Source organism: Microtus oregoni, unplaced genomic scaffold, assembly GCF_018167655.1.
Source record: "Microtus oregoni isolate MIOR12 unplaced genomic scaffold, Mior012 000022F_ref0000154, whole genome shotgun sequence".
In the NCBI taxonomy this organism is placed as follows: Eukaryota; Metazoa; Chordata; class Mammalia; order Rodentia; family Cricetidae; genus Microtus; species Microtus oregoni.
The window spans coordinates 4,934,479-4,954,162 of record NW_024543081.1 but is presented as its reverse complement, the minus strand read 5'-3'; the positions used below and the strand labels follow the sequence as shown (position 1 = coordinate 4,954,162).

General features: G+C 44.9%; 1 protein-coding gene across 4 annotated transcripts in view; it reads right to left on the bottom strand.

Moving 5' to 3' along the window:
• The window catches only part of Brd1 (bromodomain containing 1), a 48,045-nt gene that overhangs the window by 20,288 nt on the left and 8,073 nt on the right, over positions 1-19,684 (bottom strand). For all 4 annotated transcript variants that reach the window (XR_005976160.1, XM_041671914.1, XM_041671913.1 and 1 more), the window contains exons 3-7: positions 10,659-10,815; positions 5,407-5,538; positions 4,876-5,004; positions 4,097-4,409; positions 921-1,181 (exon numbers count right to left, since the gene is read on the bottom strand). Coding sequence is in view for 3 of the 4 variants with exons in the window: in XM_041671914.1 (XP_041527848.1) it covers positions 921-1,181; positions 4,097-4,409; positions 4,876-5,004; positions 5,407-5,538; positions 10,659-10,815 (992 nt within the window). In the remaining variant the exon portion in view is untranslated. The remainder of the gene's footprint in view (positions 1-920; positions 1,182-4,096; positions 4,410-4,875; positions 5,005-5,406; positions 5,539-10,658; positions 10,816-19,684) is intronic.

Genomic DNA, 19,684 nt, shown 5'->3' with positions numbered 1-19,684 from the left:
GATTCTCTAAACTCCCCAACTAGATGTGCACACACATGCTCATACACACACCCCTCTCTCCTCTCTCTCTCTCTCTCTCTCTCTCTCTCTCTCTCTCTCTCTCTCACTCTCTCTCACACACACACACACACTCACACGGGCCTTCTTATCAAGTAGGTACCCCATTGGGCAGATGAATCTCTCCTGTATCTCCTTCCACCTCATCCTAACATCCCACCTGTCTGGTTCTTTCTCCAGATGTCACTCAATGCTGCTGGGACAAGATGGTGTCCACTGAAGGTGACTTACAGGGAAGGCCTCAGGCTGCTGAGGATGAGTCTGGGAGTAGGCCTTTGCCAAGAAGTACCTTAGTCTCCTTCCCGCCCCCAACAGCTCAAAGCCCAAGGTTCGGGTGTACTCTGGAAACACTATTTTCTAAATGACTTCAGCAAGACAGCTTAAGGGTAGAGGTGTTCACAAGGCCTGCCACCTGAGTTCCATCCCCTGATCCTGTTAGCTGCCAGGAGAGAACCTGCTCACACTAGTGTCCTCTGACCTACACAAACAAAGTAAAAACAAAGTTAGGCTGTCTAATCATCCAATACTCTGCCTCCATTTACAAACTACAACAAAGACATTTCTTATTCCTACCATCTTCAACACAGTATCAGATCTAAACTATCCTTTTAAAAGTTTTTCAGGCTCAAGTTCAAGAAAATCTCATCCCATGCCTTAAGTTTGTAAACTAAGTGCTAAAATACAGCACAGATAGCACCCACCAGAACATCCTTTCAGAGAGCAACAAAAACCTGGAAGGAATAGCCAGTGATCAGAGTTCTGTAACCTTCAAAACTTACAAATTTATGGTTACTACAGAGTAACTCAGCCTGACAGAGGCACCCATGTCCACAGGTGTGGCCCTCCCACCTCATCATGCTTACCTTCCTCCCCTGTGTCTGGCCCCAGTGGAGCAGCATCGTCTTCAAAGCCTCCTGTACCTGCCCCTATGGATGGGGACTGGCTGTGCTGCTGGCTCAGCTTGTTTCGGAGAAGAGCAATCTCTCTTTTGAGCAGCTTTGCCCGTTTACTCCGTGAGCCGCTGGACTTCATGGAGCAGGTGAGGTCCAACTTGTCCAGTAGCTCTCTCAGCTGCTCCTCCAAGCCCATGTGGGCCCTGTTGGCTGGGTCCAGCAACCTGTCCACTGAACCAAAGAACAGACATCATTAATCACCTGATCCTTGGGAACCTCTAAGAATAACACACTGTTCTCAACTATCCTTTAGTCTTCCCATAGCCAAAGCTCCAGCTTCACATTTGATGTCACACACAGACTCCTCTACCCTCATTCTGAACACATAAGAAGGCTATTGCCACAAGGAGAAAAAAAGACTCCTAAAAGAGAATTTCTCCTCCAGTCAGCTAGGACACAAAAGAATAGTGTAACCACAGCAGAGGATATACAGGTAACATATGTGGCCTATCCTGCAACAGGACCCAACTCAGTTCTGCTGTGTAGACAGCCCATTCTAAGTAAGGGGTACAAAGACTACCAGAAATGCATGAGACCCCCCAGCACAGAAAGAAGATGGACTGCCAACGGAAGAGACAGTATGCAAACATGCTGATGTAAACTGTTTCCATTATCACCAATGTCATCCTAGCTGGAGTACTCGCATATGAGTCACCACTGTCCATGGACATTAGGCTGCAGAGTCCACAGGTCTTCCCAAATTCTACCAACACTGACTACAGAAGTCCTCAAAACTTAAATCAGTAAAATGGCCAAAGAAATTCTTTAAATTTTGTGAAGATAAAAACCAAAAGCAGCACAGGGGATCTGCCCAGACCTGGTAGCTGGCCCAGGAACCAAGTCCAACTCAAGTGCCCTGTCTACAAGAACAAAACTAATCAGCATGGGAATATGAACAAAAGCCCCCAATGGGCTACTCAAGACTTACAGTTACACTATTTCTAGCAAAATCTCAAAGTTAATGCCTCAAATACATTCAAGTAAACAATTTTTTTTAATCTGAAGCACCATAAATAAATAAATAAATAAATAAATAACAGAGTAATGTCCCAGCTTTTCAAGGCTCATTTCTTACTGTTCTTTGGTTGTTGAGACAAGGTCTCACTATGTAGCCCAGGCTGTTCTCAAACTTGCAATCCTCCTTCCTCAACTTCCTGAGTACTACAATTTCGGTCATGAACTACCATGACCTACTTGTCTGCTTCTTTTTCAATAGGACCAGTATCTTCATTATAGTAGGGCTCAGGACAGTGGCAGAGGTACCCAGAGCTGGCCTTACCATGGATCACCCTTTCTTTCTACTCCAATCACTGAGGAAGAAAGAGATTTGTACTATCCATTATTATTCTCCTCTTTGACAACAAGCCTGACATAGAAATTTATTTAGCAGTGGCAGAGTCAGTTTCCTGAAAGTGTCAACTTTGAGGCCTCCAAACACTGTCCATCTAGAGAACATGAAAATTGGAAGCTGTGGGGTCAAAGGCTCCCACATGTCACGGGATCCTCTGTTTTAAGGACAGCCAACACCACCCAGAGCTCAGTCACAACCCCAGAATCTACAAAAGGCAGAAGAGGCTGGAGCACCAGCCTTGCCTCCCACACAGCCTGGAGAACAGAACACGGATGTATGTAAAGGACTAAAGGTCACTCTATAATCCTGGGGGCTATCAGACTCAGCTCCAACAGAGACTGTTGGAGGAACATCTCAGCATGAGATGGTTCTGATCTAGCATACTGAACCTAGCTAGGCTGCAGAGATCTGTTACCTTTTTGTGTGTGTGTGTGTCTATTTTTCCAAGAAAAAGCCTCATGTAACCCAGGCTAGCCTTAGTTCACTAGGCAGATGAGATGATCTTGAAATTCTAACCCTTGCACCACCATTTCCAGTTCTGTGCATGCTAGAAATGCGCTACTAGACCACAGGCTCCAGCATTCTTGTATTTATTTTCTAATTATACTTTTTGGACCAGTTTTGTTTTTTAGACAGGCAACTCACGCTAGCCTGGAAATCACTACAGTCCAGACTGGCCTTGAGCTTGTGGCAAACCTCCTACTTTAGCTTCCCGAGTGCTGTGACTACAGATGTGTACCATTACACACTATCTGGAATTCTATCTATCCTGTATGTCCCATGGGTGCCTAAGTACTGACAGACAGTCTCTCCAGACCAGACACAAAGGAGGCCAGAAGTCAGGAGACCTTCGAAGGCCCAGTGGAAAAGCAAAAGCAGAATCAGGACACAGTAACCAGCTGGATATAAAGAAGGAAAAGTACAGGAAAAACATAAAGTCAGTAAAATCCCATCATTTTCCTGGACAGGGAATAAAAGAAGAAAAAGGAGGTCAAAACAGGAACACAGGACTTCAGGCTTTGATAACAATTTTAAATACAGGAAAAAATCATGTTCCAGGGTGGACCACCATTCCATATGGACATTCACCTACTGAATAAACAATTAAGGGGCAAAAAGTTTACAAGAACTGATGAAGACCAGATGTGGTAATATATATCTTTAACCCCAAAGTCAGTCTGATACACATATTGAGTTCCTAGCCAGCTAAGGCTACCCAGTAAGACCTTGTCTCAAAAACAAAAACACCCACGCTGCTTGATGAGCAACACAACAGCATGTGCCTGGTGGAGCCCAAAGTACAAGCTCACCCTGGAGTCCTGGAGGGTTGGGTCAAGCACTGATGACAGGCCCTCTATGAACACCCGCAGCATCCAAGAAAAAGGGTCAGAGGCAAAGCCAATGTTAGCTCCTGCTTCTATTCCTTTCAGCTGAAATACAACTACCAATAGCACCTTCTCACTATGAGACCTCCTCAGAAGCAAGGTCAGGCCTTCGGGTATGAATCCTCAACTATCTTGTCTTCACAGATCGATCATCTAGATGTGGACTCAACTAGACATGTTTCTTTGCAGTGGGTATGTGAAATGTGGCAAGGCCCAAGCACACACACAGAGACAGGAAATGAAAGAGCACCCTCAGTAGCATTTATGCTGGCTGCATAGTGGAATCTTAACTCTACAGTCTGAGGGAAAAAGCACCTGCCATCTTCCTGGATGCAGTGCTGGATTCTTACCTTCTTCCCAGGAGAAAGGCCGCCGAGGGGCTGCAACAGGTCGCTCAGGCAGATGCATTCCTGAGGCCTCTTCCAGGCCAATGCTGTCCACCTCACGCCGGGCCTGCCTCAAAACAACACCTCCCTGATCTCGCAGCCTCACTGCAGCTCTATAAAATACGGTGTCCTTGGCATTGTACTTCATGCAGTTATCTACAATGAGATTAAAATCCTCCTCAAACGCATGGAGGTTTTTATACCCTTGAGCTTCTAGCCTTTTCCTCATTGTGGCAAAGTCCATGGGGTGTTTAATGTGATCCAAATAATCTGGTACCTAATTTTAGAGAGGAAAATAAACACTTACAAACCAAAGGAAAATCAAAACAGTGCATGCCATCTATACCAGTCACACCTTATATACACAGCAGCCCCCCCACCCCAGACTAATGTTACATAGCAACACTATGCCAATCCAAACTAAGCCCAATTTTTACAGGAACCTTCCCAATCTAGTTTTTTTAGCTACAAGTACATCAAGTGGAGTATCAGCAGAACTAACATCACCAATAGCTAAGTTCTGAGTAGAGCTTTTCACCTAGGCACTTTTAATGCTTTACAATAAAACATATCTTTTACAATTAAAATATTATCCATTAAATACTAAACAATGCATTCATTAAATAATAATGCAAGTCAAGAATTCAAGCAACTTCTTTCCCGGTTACATGTTTACTAATTAAACAGCAGTACAGATCTTGAGTCACACTTGAGACAGAACAGTGAGCCACCGCAATACGTACCTCCTTTAGACTCACGGGCTGGGCAAAGATTTTTGCAGGGTCCTTCTCCTGAAGCTGTTCCAGGACTGAGCGTAGCAGCACAGTCAGTGGTGTCAATCGGAGCTCCATAGCCATCTGCTCCACCTTCACCTGGCAACAAGAGCACACACAGTCTCAAAACGATTGTGGATACACACCTCTCTTGGAGACCATGGCACCTCACATATTGCACAGTCACAGAACCAACACTCCAACCATCAGCACACAGCAGCCTACATGCAGGCCACCACCCTACCCCAAAGCGACTGTCTCTGTGCAAGGACATGTGCTTCTTCCAAGGCAGAGGTTTCCTTTAAGGCACTTGCAAATTTAGGGGTGGCCACCCGAAAATGGTACCACAAAGATACCATAGGACCAACTATAGAATAGGGATGTGCTGTGGGGCAAGGGCAGCAGTACAAAGTCAGCAGATACACAAGGGTCACTCTAGAGCATCTCCAGGAACATTCTACGACAGCAGCCCTGGAGGCTGGCAGACCCCAAGGGCCTTACCTGCTCACGTTTGAGTTTCTCCCGCTTGCGCAGCAGCTCTATTAGCAGGCGTGCACGTTCTAGATCATGTCGCAGCCGCTGCCAGTACTTTAGCTTCTCTTTGGCAGCTTTCATCTCTTCGTCATTTTCTCTCTAAAAAGATTAAATAAAACTTCCCATCAGTCAAGCCTAGAGATTCTTCCTACCAGGGATCTAAGAAGCTCACACAGGTTAAGACTAAAAGGGTTACCTGAGGCCTATTCTCTTTCAAGAGTCCCTGTGAATGTGCTGTAACTAAGGTACAAAAGGGTCCAATATGGTCCATGGCACCAGGGATTCTTAGCTTGATCTCTGGGGAAAGGAGTATTGGAAGGAGCACAAGAAAGAAGGTATACAATATAAGGCTGAACTATCCTGACTGGCAATGGAATATTACACAGGCTCAGTTCTGGGCTCAGCAGGTAAGGTGTAGGCATCACTTCTAACCCCTTAGAGACAAGAATGGGCACTGCAGTCACCAGTCACACCTCTGTCTTCTCAGGTGACAGAGCAGGATATCAGAAAGAACATGTCTTGACCTTGTCCTAACTTAGTTAGCAACCAGCACAGCCCCTCTCTACCCAAGTCATCAAAACCCAAATGCAGCACTGAAAAGCCAGGAGACACAGTGGTAGGAAAGCAGTCTGATACACAGAGGTCAATGCTGGAGCTGCTCAGACTTCTAAGTAGGGTAAGAAGCCAAAACAGCCCACAATAGTCCAGGGGCCTAGTAGAGCCCTCAAGGCCAGAGTGTCCAAAAGGTACCCTTACAGGAACAAGAGCCACTGCCACAGAGAAAGCACATATCCCTTAATAGCAATCAAGGAACCCCAAGCAAGACCAGAGCCCTATTTATAAAGATTTTCCAGCCACTTTCCAGGAAAGTCAACATGCCACATACTCTCAGTATCCCATGCTTCTTGTTCAACCAAGATCCCCAGAGCTCTGTTCCCCAATCCAGATCTCACTTTCAGGCTACCCATACTCCCCTTTCTGCCACCCCAGAGTGAGCCTGTCCAAGACCCCTGGTCCTCATGCAACACCACAGTGGTCATTATCCAAAACTATTACTCTACTCTCTGCTCTATGAATATGAGACCTCCTCCCTGACCCCAGGATAGAAGGTGGAGAATGCCTACTCCAGAAGTCTGTCCTTCTGCACTGCTGCTGGACAGCAACCCAGAAGAAGTACCCACATCTGCCGGCCAGAAACAAAGTGATGCCATACAGCTGCAGGTACAGGCCACAGACAAGAGACCCTTCTCTCTCTAAATGGCTTTGCTTTTCATGGCCCATCCTCAGATGGTACCACAGCCAAGACTCTGTAACCCAGGCCACCAGCACACTGATCAAGGATGTAGGGTATCTGGACAGTGTTACCACCCAAACCGTATGGACAGCCACTCATCATGGTATGAAAACAATGGCACAGGATGTTTGGAGCATGATCTGTCTCCACCCACATACTTCAGTGCCCACAGCAGTGAAGAACTACAGGGTATACCTGGTATTACTGAAAATTTTTAAGCATTTAGTTGGGGTTGATGACAGCATCATCCATGTATACACAAAGTCAGTAAATACATGGAAAGGAGAATCAAAAACCAAATGCCACCAGGTGTGACAGTGCATACCCTTAATTTCAACTCTCAGAAGGCAGAAGCAGGCACAAGCAGAGTGTTGTGAGTTCAAGGCCAGCATATTCTACACTGTAAGTTCCTAGTCAACCCTGCCCCAAAACAACCAAAAAAAAGAAAACAAATATCCTAACAACATCCAGGCAAGTTCTTGCCTACTAGTTGGAAACAGACTTTAAGTAACCAAAAGGACATTTGGCCTGGCAACCCCTGTGAAGCAAAGGAAATCTCCAGATTACTGATAGACCTATGCTTGTATATTTAAGGACATTCAAAATGCAGTGGTTTTTTTTCATGGATTGGTTTTAATCTTAAAAGGTACCCGTACTCCACATACTACAGGGTCATGAAAAATTGAGCCTGTATACATATCACTCATCTAAAAAAAACCCAGCTTGCTTGATGCTGCTCTGCGGAAGTCTATTTTTCTACAAAGAAGTCAATGACAAGAGGTTAGAAGTAGAGTGGTTTCTGAAAAGGGGAAGTCCAGAAGTGGTCACCCACTGCCAAGAAGAAACACATGCACTCCAGTGTGTCCATTCCCAACACACGCCAAGATCCAGGTACCAGGATGAGGGAAGATGACCAGACCCAACCCTATAACAAGGACCAGTTCAGCGGTCAGGCCAACACCCACCATACTGGGGGAACAGGTCAGCTCATATGTGAAGCACAGGCAGCTAGGCTTAGCCAAGTCAGACTTGTCAGAGTCCCAGACCTACAGGATGTTATGAGCAGGATGGTGGAAGTAAAGGCCCCAAGGAGTTAATAGGGCAGGCAAAGAGGAAACAAAACAAAACAAAAGAGCCAGAAACTGTTTGGCCACCCTAAAGAGTCATCCTAAACTACCTCCTACCATAGCACCGCTTCAGCAGATGGCACAAGATCAGAGCCTATCTTTTCTACCAGACCAATGTGTCTTTTCTGCACACACCTAGGGGAGCCTCTCTAATGGCAACACTCGTAATCTCAGGTATAGCACTATGAACTCAGTGATATCTCTCAGAGTGGCTCATTCTATTCTACTGTCCCTCAACCCCATCGCCCAAAATGTCAGTCTGGTAGCAAAGAGGTCTAACAGTCTTCTCCCAAAGTCTGGCTGAGCACAGACAACCAAAACCAACAGAAAATCAAATTCTAACATCACTTATTTCTAGTTAAAAAGTTATCAAGAGCTAAGATGGAGCATGTGCTTTGCTCCAATGGCAAGGTTCAGGCCATTTAAAAAAAAAAAAAAAGAGCCGGGCGGTGGTGCACGCCTTTAATCCCAGCACTGGGGGGGGGGGGGGGGGGGGGGGGGGGCAGAGGCAGGTGCAGGTGGATCTCTGTGAGTTTGAGACCAGCCTGGTCTACAAGAGCTAGTTCCAGGACAGGCTCCAAAACCACAAAGAAACCCTGTCTCGAAAAACCAAAAGAGAGAGAGAGAGAGAGAGAGAGAGAGAGAGAGATATCAAGCCTTAATCACTACGACAATGTGGGTATGGTTTACAGCCTTTGGCATCATGTCCCGTCTGATCCAACACTGCACAACAGGCCCTTCTGCCATGGGTAATGCCTTCTACTTCCCTTTTTGGTGATTCTAGAATGCCCTAGCCCAGGAACACCACGTGACTTGTATTCACAAATTGCTCCCCCTCTCTGATGGCCTCAATGTCCTCTACAAAAAGGGATAGCTGGCAGCAAATACTCTTCTTCACAGACCTCATTAGATGAGTCTAAATGAGTACAGCACTGGACAGCTTTTCTGGAGTACATGGAATGACCCTCTGGAGGGCTGTCTTTGCCACCTTGCCTTATCACACTCCTTCTCTTTCTTCCTATAACCCTTTCTTCCTCCATCTCTCTATACAAGTCACCCACAGGCCTTCTGGCAACCCATGTTTTGTCATTATAAGAACCCAACAAGCCGGGCGGTGGTGGCGCACGCCTTTAATCCCAGCACTCGGGAGGCAGAGGCAGGTGGATCTCTGTGAGTTCGAGACCAGCCTGGTCTACAAGAGCTAGTTCCAGGACAGGCTCCAAAACCACAGAGAAACCCTGTCTCGAAAAACCAAAAAAAAAAAAAAAAAAAGAACCCAACAGCTGTATGTCCCACTACTGTATTGATGGCATTTCATTCTTATTGACAATCTACCAAAAACACTCCTCTGTGGTTCGTGCTTAGCTTATTTAGAGAGTATTCTCTAGCTCAAGACAACACATGAGGTCTGGATCTCCTTGTCTCTACACATCTTATTCCCAACACTGTTACCATCGCTAAGCAAAGACCAAAAGCAGTGCCCAGTTTTGATTAAAAACTCCCCCACTTCATGACTAATATCCCTAAGACCTTCTTCCCCTCTGGTACCCAGGACAAGCAGACATGCTGGGAACCGACAGTGGAGCTGTGCTCTGAGAGAACAGCAGCATCTCAACAACAAATGAGGTAAAGAACATGGTTGATTCACTCAACAACCAAAACAGTCTCGATGTGCTAGGCACTTCAAAACTTGGTGATCCCATGATAGTCCTCAGATGGGGCAGCTTCTTAAAACCCGGTAGTCTCCAAGGAGGCAAGTGTCCCCAATGAATAGATACAGTTGGTCTACAGAATCTAACAGAGAAGACCTGACACTTGGGAGGCCCTGGATCGCCCCTTCCATTCAGATCAGACCTACAGTCCAGCAAGTCTTAGATCCCAGAAGAGTGATACTTGGCCACTTGCAGATATGGGCATCTAATTCACACAGCAGGACTCCAGTACCACAGCTCATCTGACAGCCCTAAGCTCATTCCACAGCTGTGCCTGTGACAGCCTTGGGGACTCAACAGGATTCTACAAACTTAACTTCCATTAAAGCTGGCTGATATTTTACAGATATAAAGATTAGCCCCTCCCATGAGTAGCAGTAGAGGCCACCAGACATGTATATTTGGGCAATGTAGAGAGAAACAGTATGTGTGACATCCACAGAAGGTAATTCTTTCCTCTTTAAGATAACCTCTAATATAATGGACAAGTTTGTTTAAATTTGTTCTTTTAAAAAGTCACTTCCTTGGGAGCTGGAGAGATGGCTCAGTAGTTAAAAGCACTGGCTGCTCTTCCAGAGGACCCAGGTTCAATTCCCACCACCCACATGGAAGCTCACAACTGTCTATAACTCCAGGACCCACCACTCTCACACAGACAAACACATAAACAAAATACCAATACACATAAAAATAAAACTAAAAGAAATTTAAAAGTCACCTCCTCTACTCTTCTCCTCATCCTTGCTATGGTCAATGCTAAGCCAATGATATACTCAAGACCCAGCACATAGATCCCCACCCATCAGGTCCAGGCTGTCATCAGGCCTCCCTCTCCAGCTTCTCTGGCAAGTCCCTTCTCTCCTTGGAGCTGGCAGTCTTAGACATAGAGCAGACACCCATCAGCGAATGCAAGAGTAGGGAAGGAAGCACAACTCAACACTGAGCTCACACCATACTCTGCAGCTTAGCAGCTCAAAGCCCAGCGGTCAGGGGTCAGCAACACATCCAACCTGAAGGGACAGTGTTTGATCAGTGTGTTAGGAGGCAAGTGACACTGAAAGGTGGATGAGGGCAATGTGCACGTACCTGCTGCGTGTTTCTCTGGGACTGCAGGCTGGACTGGAGCCGCCGCAGCAGGGGAGCACCATTCCTAGACAGCCTTTTGAGTAACCAGTAGCTGTGGGCTCGCTCCACAAACTGCTTCTTCCGCTGAATGGCCACCTGATTCGCAATCCTATTTAATCTAAAACATGGAAAAACTCAGAGTTTAGCTTTGAAAAGCATATTTTAAGTGTGTTTGCATTTAGAAAACTAGACAGGACGTTACTTTAGTAACACTGCAGGTCTCTCCCTGAGTCTTGACACATAGTATCTATGGCCCTGTACTATAAAAACAGTTCATAACCTTCAGCTATCTGGAGATTTCATCCACCAAAATAGTCATCAGGTCAAATGTCCAAAAAGAAACACAGCTGACCAAACTTTCAACACGTTGATCCTCTGTGTGGTGTCCTATCTACACGCAGACAGAGCAGTGTTGACCACTGTCAGCTAAGATGCTCATGGCTGGACTCTGAGGTCACAGCTTGCTCTCACAGGTGGCACTACCAGCCCTGGTCCCACTCCTACCTGAAGCAGAGCAGCCCACCAGCTCAGGCTGGAAACACAGTCTGTTCCCAATAAATGACAACCATCTTCTGAGACACCTCATCCTTCGGGGACTAGAAATACAAAGCTGTGTAAACCTCCGCAGCAGGGGGCTAAACCATCAAGCCTTTGAAGGCCGGCCAGAGAGCTTCTCTGTTCCTTTCCACCATTACTTTCGAAGAGCTCAGTGCGCCTCACAAGAGCATTGGAAAACAATCTCCACCAAACTCACGATTTCAACAGTACAAAATTACAAACGGCCACAAGGTGTTCCTTCATTGTGCATTACACAACAAAATTTTAGAACTGACATTAAAAGCTTCTAAGTTCACTTTAAAAATAAAAAAAAAAGAATCAAATTAAGTTTTACAGAACAATCAAGGACCACTACTACCAGGTAGAAACCCAGATCTGCAAAGCTGGCTTCCTCTTGAGAATGCTGCAAATCCAGAGGCTGCAGTCTCTTGCCAGAGCTCTGCTAGCTCTACTACCCCCTACAGCTCTGCATGTTCAGTAGGGGTGGGTCTGGCACCAAGACCATGCAAAAAGCCTATCTCCAATGACAAACCCACCAAAAGACACTCAGATGAAGAGAGAAAAGCACAACAGAAGGCAAGTGACAGACACCTGAAGATGTACCAAAGTCCACAAGAAACTATGTCCATGGGTCAGGCAGGCCTGGTCACTTCGTAAGCAGCTTTTCTGGGTAGTTTTTGTTTTCACCACTTGGACCGAGGCATAACATCTATATAGTATACTATATAAATTCCAGCAACATGTAAAGGACAGAGGGCTTTAACATGGAAATAATGTTAAATATTACACTTAGGGTTATACATGAGGCAGTACATATTTTTTTTTTCATGGGGGGAGGGCGGTTGTTTTTCAAGATGGTTTCTCTGTGTAGTCCTGGCTGTCCTGGAACGCACTCTGTAGACCAGGCTGGCTTTGAACTCAGAGATCCACCAGCCTCTACCTCCAAGTGCTGGGATTAAAGGTGTGTGCACCACCACCATCCAGCTCAGGGAGAAGAAATTTTTTTTAACAATTAATAACCCCCCAAAAAATGCTGGTTAGCAATTTGTTTTAATAAAGAAAGACTCCAATCTCATTTAAAAAAAAATCCAGCCAGGCATTGGTGGCGCACACCTTTAATCCTAGCACTAGCATTTGGGAGATACAGACAGGTGAGAGGATCTCTGTGAATTTGAGGTCAGCCTGGTCTACCGAGTGAGTGCCAGGACAGGCTACAAAGCTACACAGAGAAACCCTGTCTCAAGAAAAAATAAAATTAAAAAAATAAAAATAAAAATCCATCTTTTCTCTAGTGCAAAAATTTGGAAAAATGTGAACAGTTTGCAGGTTGTAAACAAAACTGTTAAATACATAAAATTATACTGAAAATGTGCCCTACAGGTATGCATGCAAACACCATCTGCAGAGCCTGCCTCACCTCTGGCGAGCAACCACGTGCCTTGGAGAAAAAGATGGGCAAAAGGCACAGTACTATAAGCCCACCAGAAACAGACCAGTCAAAAGCAAGTATGTCTACTTCTTCATCCCACACTCATTAAGCTCCGAGGCCAACTAACTACTAATTCAGAGAAAGCACAAGGGAGAAGAACAGGCCATCAAACAAGTCAGGCATGAAACCCACAGCACAGAGGAACCTGGAAGGAGACGTGACCAAATGGACCCCTAGAAGGAAAGAGGTGCTACTCCACTATAATTTGTCCCAGATCTCTGGTGTGATACTGGTACCCAAAAGGGAGACCTAAGGCTAACCACTCACTGTGCTTTGGCTTCCTATCTTACCATGTCATTTCTACTTCCCACACACGCTCCTGCCATGATGCCATTGCTCTGATGTGATTCAGCCAGAGAATAAACTGATGTGATGCCCAATCTTGCCCTTTCAGCTCCCCAAACTGTGATCTCAAAAACTTTTCTTAACAGAGTACCCAACCTTGTCTATTTAGTTTTTATAACTAAAACGGATACAGGTACTCCATCAAAGGCACAAGTAAAGTAGGATTTCTAGTGGAAAGCTCCTGAGGCGAGCCCTACAAGTCAGAGAGCACTCAGTCCCTGAAGATGGAAAGGGGCTGTGCAGGGGCTGCAATACGCAGTCTCACGTGACACAGAGTAGTTACAAGAGCATTTACTTATTAACCACACATCTGATCTGTGAACTTTTTGAAATTGTAGTCTTATTTAAAAACTTTAAATGTTGGCAAGAATACACTCAAAGAGTTCCTCAAGCCTTCCTAAATATAGCTAATAAACAAAAAAAAATGCAAGAGAAAAATCTCAGTAGACCCATTTTTGCTGAAAAGTTTGAAGAAAATGTTTGCAAAATGAAGATGGCAAGTGACTCACATACCCTAACCTTTGGAGGAGTAGGTTTTGCCCACTTTTTTAGCTACAAAAATCCTGGCCCTAAAGTGGAAGTCAGCTGATGACAACAAGTTTGAGACTTCTAAGGAGGCTGTTTTTATATAGTCTACTCATAGCTGTGACCAGGATTTCTAGCACCTTAGTCAATAAAAGCAAAAACCAGGAAGAAAGCAGGGCATGTAGACACACCTGCCATCTAGCACTCAAGACTCTGAGGCAAAAGGATGGAGAGCTCAAGGTCAGCCCAGGCTACACACAAAGACTATCTCAAAAAGTAAAAATGAAAACAGCAAGAGAATTAAATTAAATTAATCTCATTCTAACACTAATAGTCATCCATGGAAATAACTAGTCTTTTAAAGCTACATTGACACCAGGCATGGTGGCACACCCCTTTAGCCCCAGCACTCAGGAGGCAGAAGCAGACAGATTTCTGAGTTCGAGGCCAGCATGGTCTACAGTGAGTTGCAAAACAGCTGGGATACATAGTGAGACTGGTTTTTGTTTAGTTTGCTTTCTTAAAGTCCTACATAAACAGGAGAGCAGGTTGTATAGCATCAACTAGTCCCCTCTGGCCAGCTCAACAGGCAGGCTGCAACTGTGTCTGGATAAAGAGCAGAAAGATCAGAAAACCCACCCAAACAGTTATTTTCAGACATTGTTCACAAAGATAATATTAAGATTTACAATGTATCAGGGGTTTAGAAGGCTTAGAGGTTAAAACTGCTGGCTACTCTTTCACCTTTCAATTCCCTGAGTTCAATTCCCAGCAACCACATGGTAGCTCACAACCATCCGTAATAAGATCTGGTGCCTTCTCCTGGTCTGGCCTGCAGACATACATGCAGACAGAACACTGTATTCATAACAAATAAATAAATCTTTTTTTAAAATTGTAAAAAAAGAGATTTACAATATATCAATATAAAACAAAAATTCCTGAATCTTCGCAGTCACAAAATACTTGTGCTACTTTTGCCTTTGTTTTTCAGGGTGGGGGTATTGTTTTGAGATAGGACCTCCCTGGCCCCTCTCATATTAGTCAAGTGTGGTGGTACACACCTTTAATTCCAGGACAGCCAGAGCTATGTAGAGGCCTTGTCTCAAAAAAAAAAAAAAAAAAAGGCAGGCTAGAGATGGCTCAATGGTTTAGAGCACTGGCTGCTTTTCCAAAGGAACTGGGTTCAGTCAGTTCCCAGCACCTACAAGGCAGCTCAAAACTGTCTTTAACTTTAGTTCTAGGGGTTCCCACCAATGCACATAAAATAAAATTTAAAACAAAAACCCTATGTGAATAATGAGGTAGTCCCTACCAGTATTCATATAGAACACTGCTATAATGGGGACAGCCATGTAGTCATGGGGACAGTCAGCAGAAAGCCCCAAATATTACATGAGTTACCACTCTACTCCACTCAGCAACGCTGTAGAGCTGGACCAAGAACACAAGTCAGTAACCGTGGGGTTGTGAGGCCACAGGAAGGCCAACAGCAGATCCACCAGCAGTATGGAGGGGGTAGGCACTTAGGCTCTCTCCCATCATCCTCAACAAACAATTTTAGGACCCCAAGGCTCCTGCAGGAAACATGGAAAAACTCTCTGACCTATAAGATGAGATGATTTTAAGTCTGACCCAAAAGGCACGGTCCACACAGAAAAGGACTGACCCACAGGCCAAAACTCACTTCATCAAAAACTATAAATCTACAATTATAAGAATCTTTTTTTTTTTTTTTTTTTTTTTTGGTTTTTCAAGACAAGGTTTCCTTGTAGTTTTAGAGCCTGTCCTGGGACTAGCTCTTATAGACCAGGCTGGCCTCGAACTCACAGAGACTCCTGCCTCTGCCTCCTGAGTGCTGGGATTAAAGGCGTGCGCCACCATCGCCCGGCCAGTTATAAGAATCTTTATCTACTGCAGGTCATGGACAGAGTCACATGGCTGGAACTTGTTTCTAACAAGGAAAAGGGAAACACAAGCAAGGGAGAACTGGCCAGTCGCAAGAACTTTTGAATTACATTGCTGAACAAATGGGTTCTCTGGACTTTATTTAAAGCTTTTATTCTTTTCTTTTTCTTTTTCTTTTTCTTTATTTTTTGTGTAAATCATAGCTATCACTAAAAATGAGTGAGAGCTACAATGATTAGTGCTTGCTGACTCAGTACAGGGAGGGGCAAGCAAGTTCAAGAGATAGCAGGACACATTTGTAAACCGCAGAGAGGGGTGTTAGATAGGATAACCCGCTTACACCCACCTATACTGTAACAACTGTGGCAACAGTTTATTTAAATTATTTAAATAATGCACTCCAGGAGTGTGTGTACACGTGCACAAACGTGCATGCTTGAGTGCGAGACGGAACCAACCACCCCAGATGTATGTGAATACTATTAGAAGAATAAGAACAGGGACTGCAGGACTCCAAAGGTGACCCTGTCTCTGCTACATCTGATAATTCAAATTATGTTAGTCTTTGGGTTTTTTCCTTATTTAGAATTTTCTAGGCAAAAGTCATAAGAAGTGGGGAAATGACACTTCTACCTATGTACGTGAACAGATCCAGACTCTCTGCAGATGCTCCACATAACTCATTTCTGGAGAGTGAATCTGTAAAGTCAGCCCAGCATTTCCCACACATCCTCAACTTTATAACGAACTCAACTCATGTTCACCACAGCTCCATGGTCAGACTAGCAAGAGTCTCTCACCTTATAGCATCAACAAATAGAATTTTAAAGTTATGAAAAAAAAGAAGTATTATTTTAAAGTCTTGGTTTTTGCCTCCAAGGATCTCTAGGCATAAAGCACAGAACACCTTCTGGTCAACAGATGGCCATGTGAAGCCTGGACTGCCAAGACCACAACCGTGACAGTCACAGAGAGCTGGCAAGTTGGGCATCCTCATGGCTGCCTATAACAAGACACTCACCACAAAGAAATGACCAGCAGCCAAGATCTCAGAGGTGACAGCTCAACTGTGGCCGAGGCCAATTTTATTATAAATGCTATCAAATGGTTGACCCCTCACCCCATGAGATAGTAAGAAGTGGCTCCTCTCAGACCCTCCAGGACCCCTCACAATGCCCATGTAGGGAAACTTCCCAGCCTACCCAGGTCACTGACAAACCAGTACAAAAGGAGGAGAACAGAAGCACCACGGAGAAGGAAGATACAGGATGACCTGAGGATGAACACTTACTCTACCATCAAAGGAAAGACTGGCCAAGCAGAAACAAACAACCCTCAGTCTGGAATTGTTTTCAAGCCTCACCACAGATGTCAGACTACACACAGGAAACAATATTCTTCTCAAATAGCATGATAAAAAAAGACCAACAACTGAGCCAGAGAGATGGCTCAGCCGTTAAGAGCACTGCCTGTTCTTCCAAAGGTCCTGAGTTGAATTCCCAGCAACTATATGATGGCTTACAGCCACCTATAATGAGACCTGAAGCCCTCTTCTGGCCTGTAGACATACATGCCAGAAGAACACTACTTTTAAAAAATAAATAAAAAATAAAAACATCACCCACAGAGAATATGTAGGCTCCATGTACCTGTGGGCAGCAACCCCTTTGGCAAACCCCTACTTCCAAAAATATTTACATTACAACTCATAACAGTAGCAAAATTACAGTTATGAAGTAGCAAAAACGTTATGGCTGGGGGTCCCCACAACATGAGAAACTGTTAAAGGATAGCAGCACTAGGAAGGCTGAGAACCACTGCTCTACACAACCACAGGAAGAAAACTTACTCCACATTCAAGCACAACTTCAGTGAACCAGAAGGCAATACCAGACAAACTCAAAAAGAACATTTTTCCAGGTAGCACAGAAGACAAAGACTGAAAATATCCAAACCCAGGAAGACTGAAGAGACTCAACAGTCACAGCACAGCAGCTGATTGAGTTTTGATACAGCTACACACCCCAGCCCTGTGTCCACAGGACACTGCCCAGAGTCTCACCTGCCTACCTTCAGGCTCTCTGACTCCTTACCTTCCAGCTGGCCCAATGATCTGACACCTCAGAAAACAGTTATCAGAATGGTCTTCCTATGACTTGGAGGGTTTGAGGCAGGCAGGGTTAGGTGCATGGAGCAACAGTCAGGCACTGAGACTACCTCTAGAAGGTGGATGCATACAGGACTTAGACATTGTGTCCTTCCCCATTGCAAAGACATAATTTAAAACCTATATCCAGAAGGGCACCTGACCATGCAAGGGGATGTATGTAAGTCTCCACAATCCATGTATACGGATGTATACAGTTCACAGCAGAACACTAGCAATAAGTAACTAGGTGAACTAATGGAGGTCTTTTTTGTTCCGTTTGTTTGTTTGTTTGTTTGTTTTGAAAATTTGAAACAAACTTGGGTGTCCTGCTGACCTCAGGGTCCCTTCCCTTGGGCAGCTCTGGTACCAAGTTCACCCCACTGTCAGCTTTGAGTGAACTCAAACTGAACAGCAACAGTAGTGAGACAGCAGGAACAATCTGCCCCCAGCAATAAACTTCTAAAATAAATATCTACCTCTATTTCTGCAAAGTAACTATGATGACAATTAAAAGGAGGAGAAAATCAGCCACACTGGAGATGCCCCCTCAGATGAGTGCCCAGAGACAAAACACCCAGGCCCACTAGGGGATGGTGTCCAGATGGTGGGAACAGAGTCAGTAAGATGGGTGGCTTGTACACACAGAACTCAGATCAATAATGGCACAGCTTTACAAGGGCAAGCTAATGTAACACATCAGAAGGCATGCTGCTGCTGACACCGTCTAATGAGTAGACAGACCCACTCTTCCCCTAGACTGATTTGGCTCTTTCCACTTGCCAGGTACCAGGGTGGGCGCCCTGCCTTCCACACCGTAGTATGTCATTTTGTACTTTTCAGTTGGTTTCTTTCATGCTTCTTCCCCAGTATCACTATTGTAGATGCATCCGCCTGCTTTCCAAGGTCCTCCCACAGCAGCAAACACCCCTATGTTGCTCTCAGTACATGCAGGGTAGGGCTTCCACCTGGGAGGGATGGGGCCAACCTGTGGCAGATGGAAATGTTTATCAAACACAGATGCTCTTTGCCATAATAGGGCTACATGCTGATAACCTCACACCAACAAGTCAAGAGTTCATTTCTTGCATCTCTCCTACCAAACAGCCTAGTTAAGCAACAGTTTCCCACCAAGAGTTCTCGCTCATTCTCTTTGTGCCACTCACGAAGCTGTGGCTCACATCAGTGCGTCGCCAGCACCTCCAGAGTCTATGACACATATTGCTAGCCCGAAAAGGACAAAGCTCCAAGTGTGTTTTGTACTGAATGCATAGAATGACACGGTAACTCAGTCAAGCATGCTGCTACACCCCTTTAGTTCCAGTTCTCAGGATGCAGAGGCTGGTGGATTGCAAGGAGTTTGAGGCTAGTCTAATCTACATAGTGAGTTCCAGGACAGCCAAAGCTACGTAGTAAGACCATCTCAAAAATTTAAAAAAAAGAAAGAAAAGAAAAGAAAAGAGAAAAGTCGGGTGTAGTGGTACACACACCTTTAATACCAGCACTCCATAAGCAGAGGCAGGAGGATCTTTGTGAGTTCAAAGCCAGCCTGATCTATAGAGCAAGTTCCAGGAGAGCCAGGATAACACAGAGAAACCCTGTCTCAGGGGAAGAAAAAAAAGGTAAATCAAATCTTAAGTCAGGGACTAGCTATATAATTAACTGCCAGAAGCATGGAGGAGGAAAAAGGTACAAATCCTAACAGAATTCAATACTATACTCAAAAGCAAGAGCTACTCTATCCAATGAAACCCGTAAGTGTTCATATTCCATTTTTGTCTTTTTCCCAAAGTCAGATCAAGAACTGCCAATATGACTACCACCAAAGAAAAGGAGCCCCAGTCTCAACTCACTACTCAGGCATCTTCTGTACTGAATAAAATGCACAGCAATTATCCAAGTGGCTAGAGGCTCTAAGTCCCAAGCCAGATCTAGGCAGACAACAGCCACACCCACTAGCAGTCACTCTCCCGGAAATAAAAAGTACGGCCCTGCGTAGCCAAGGGAAGAAAATTA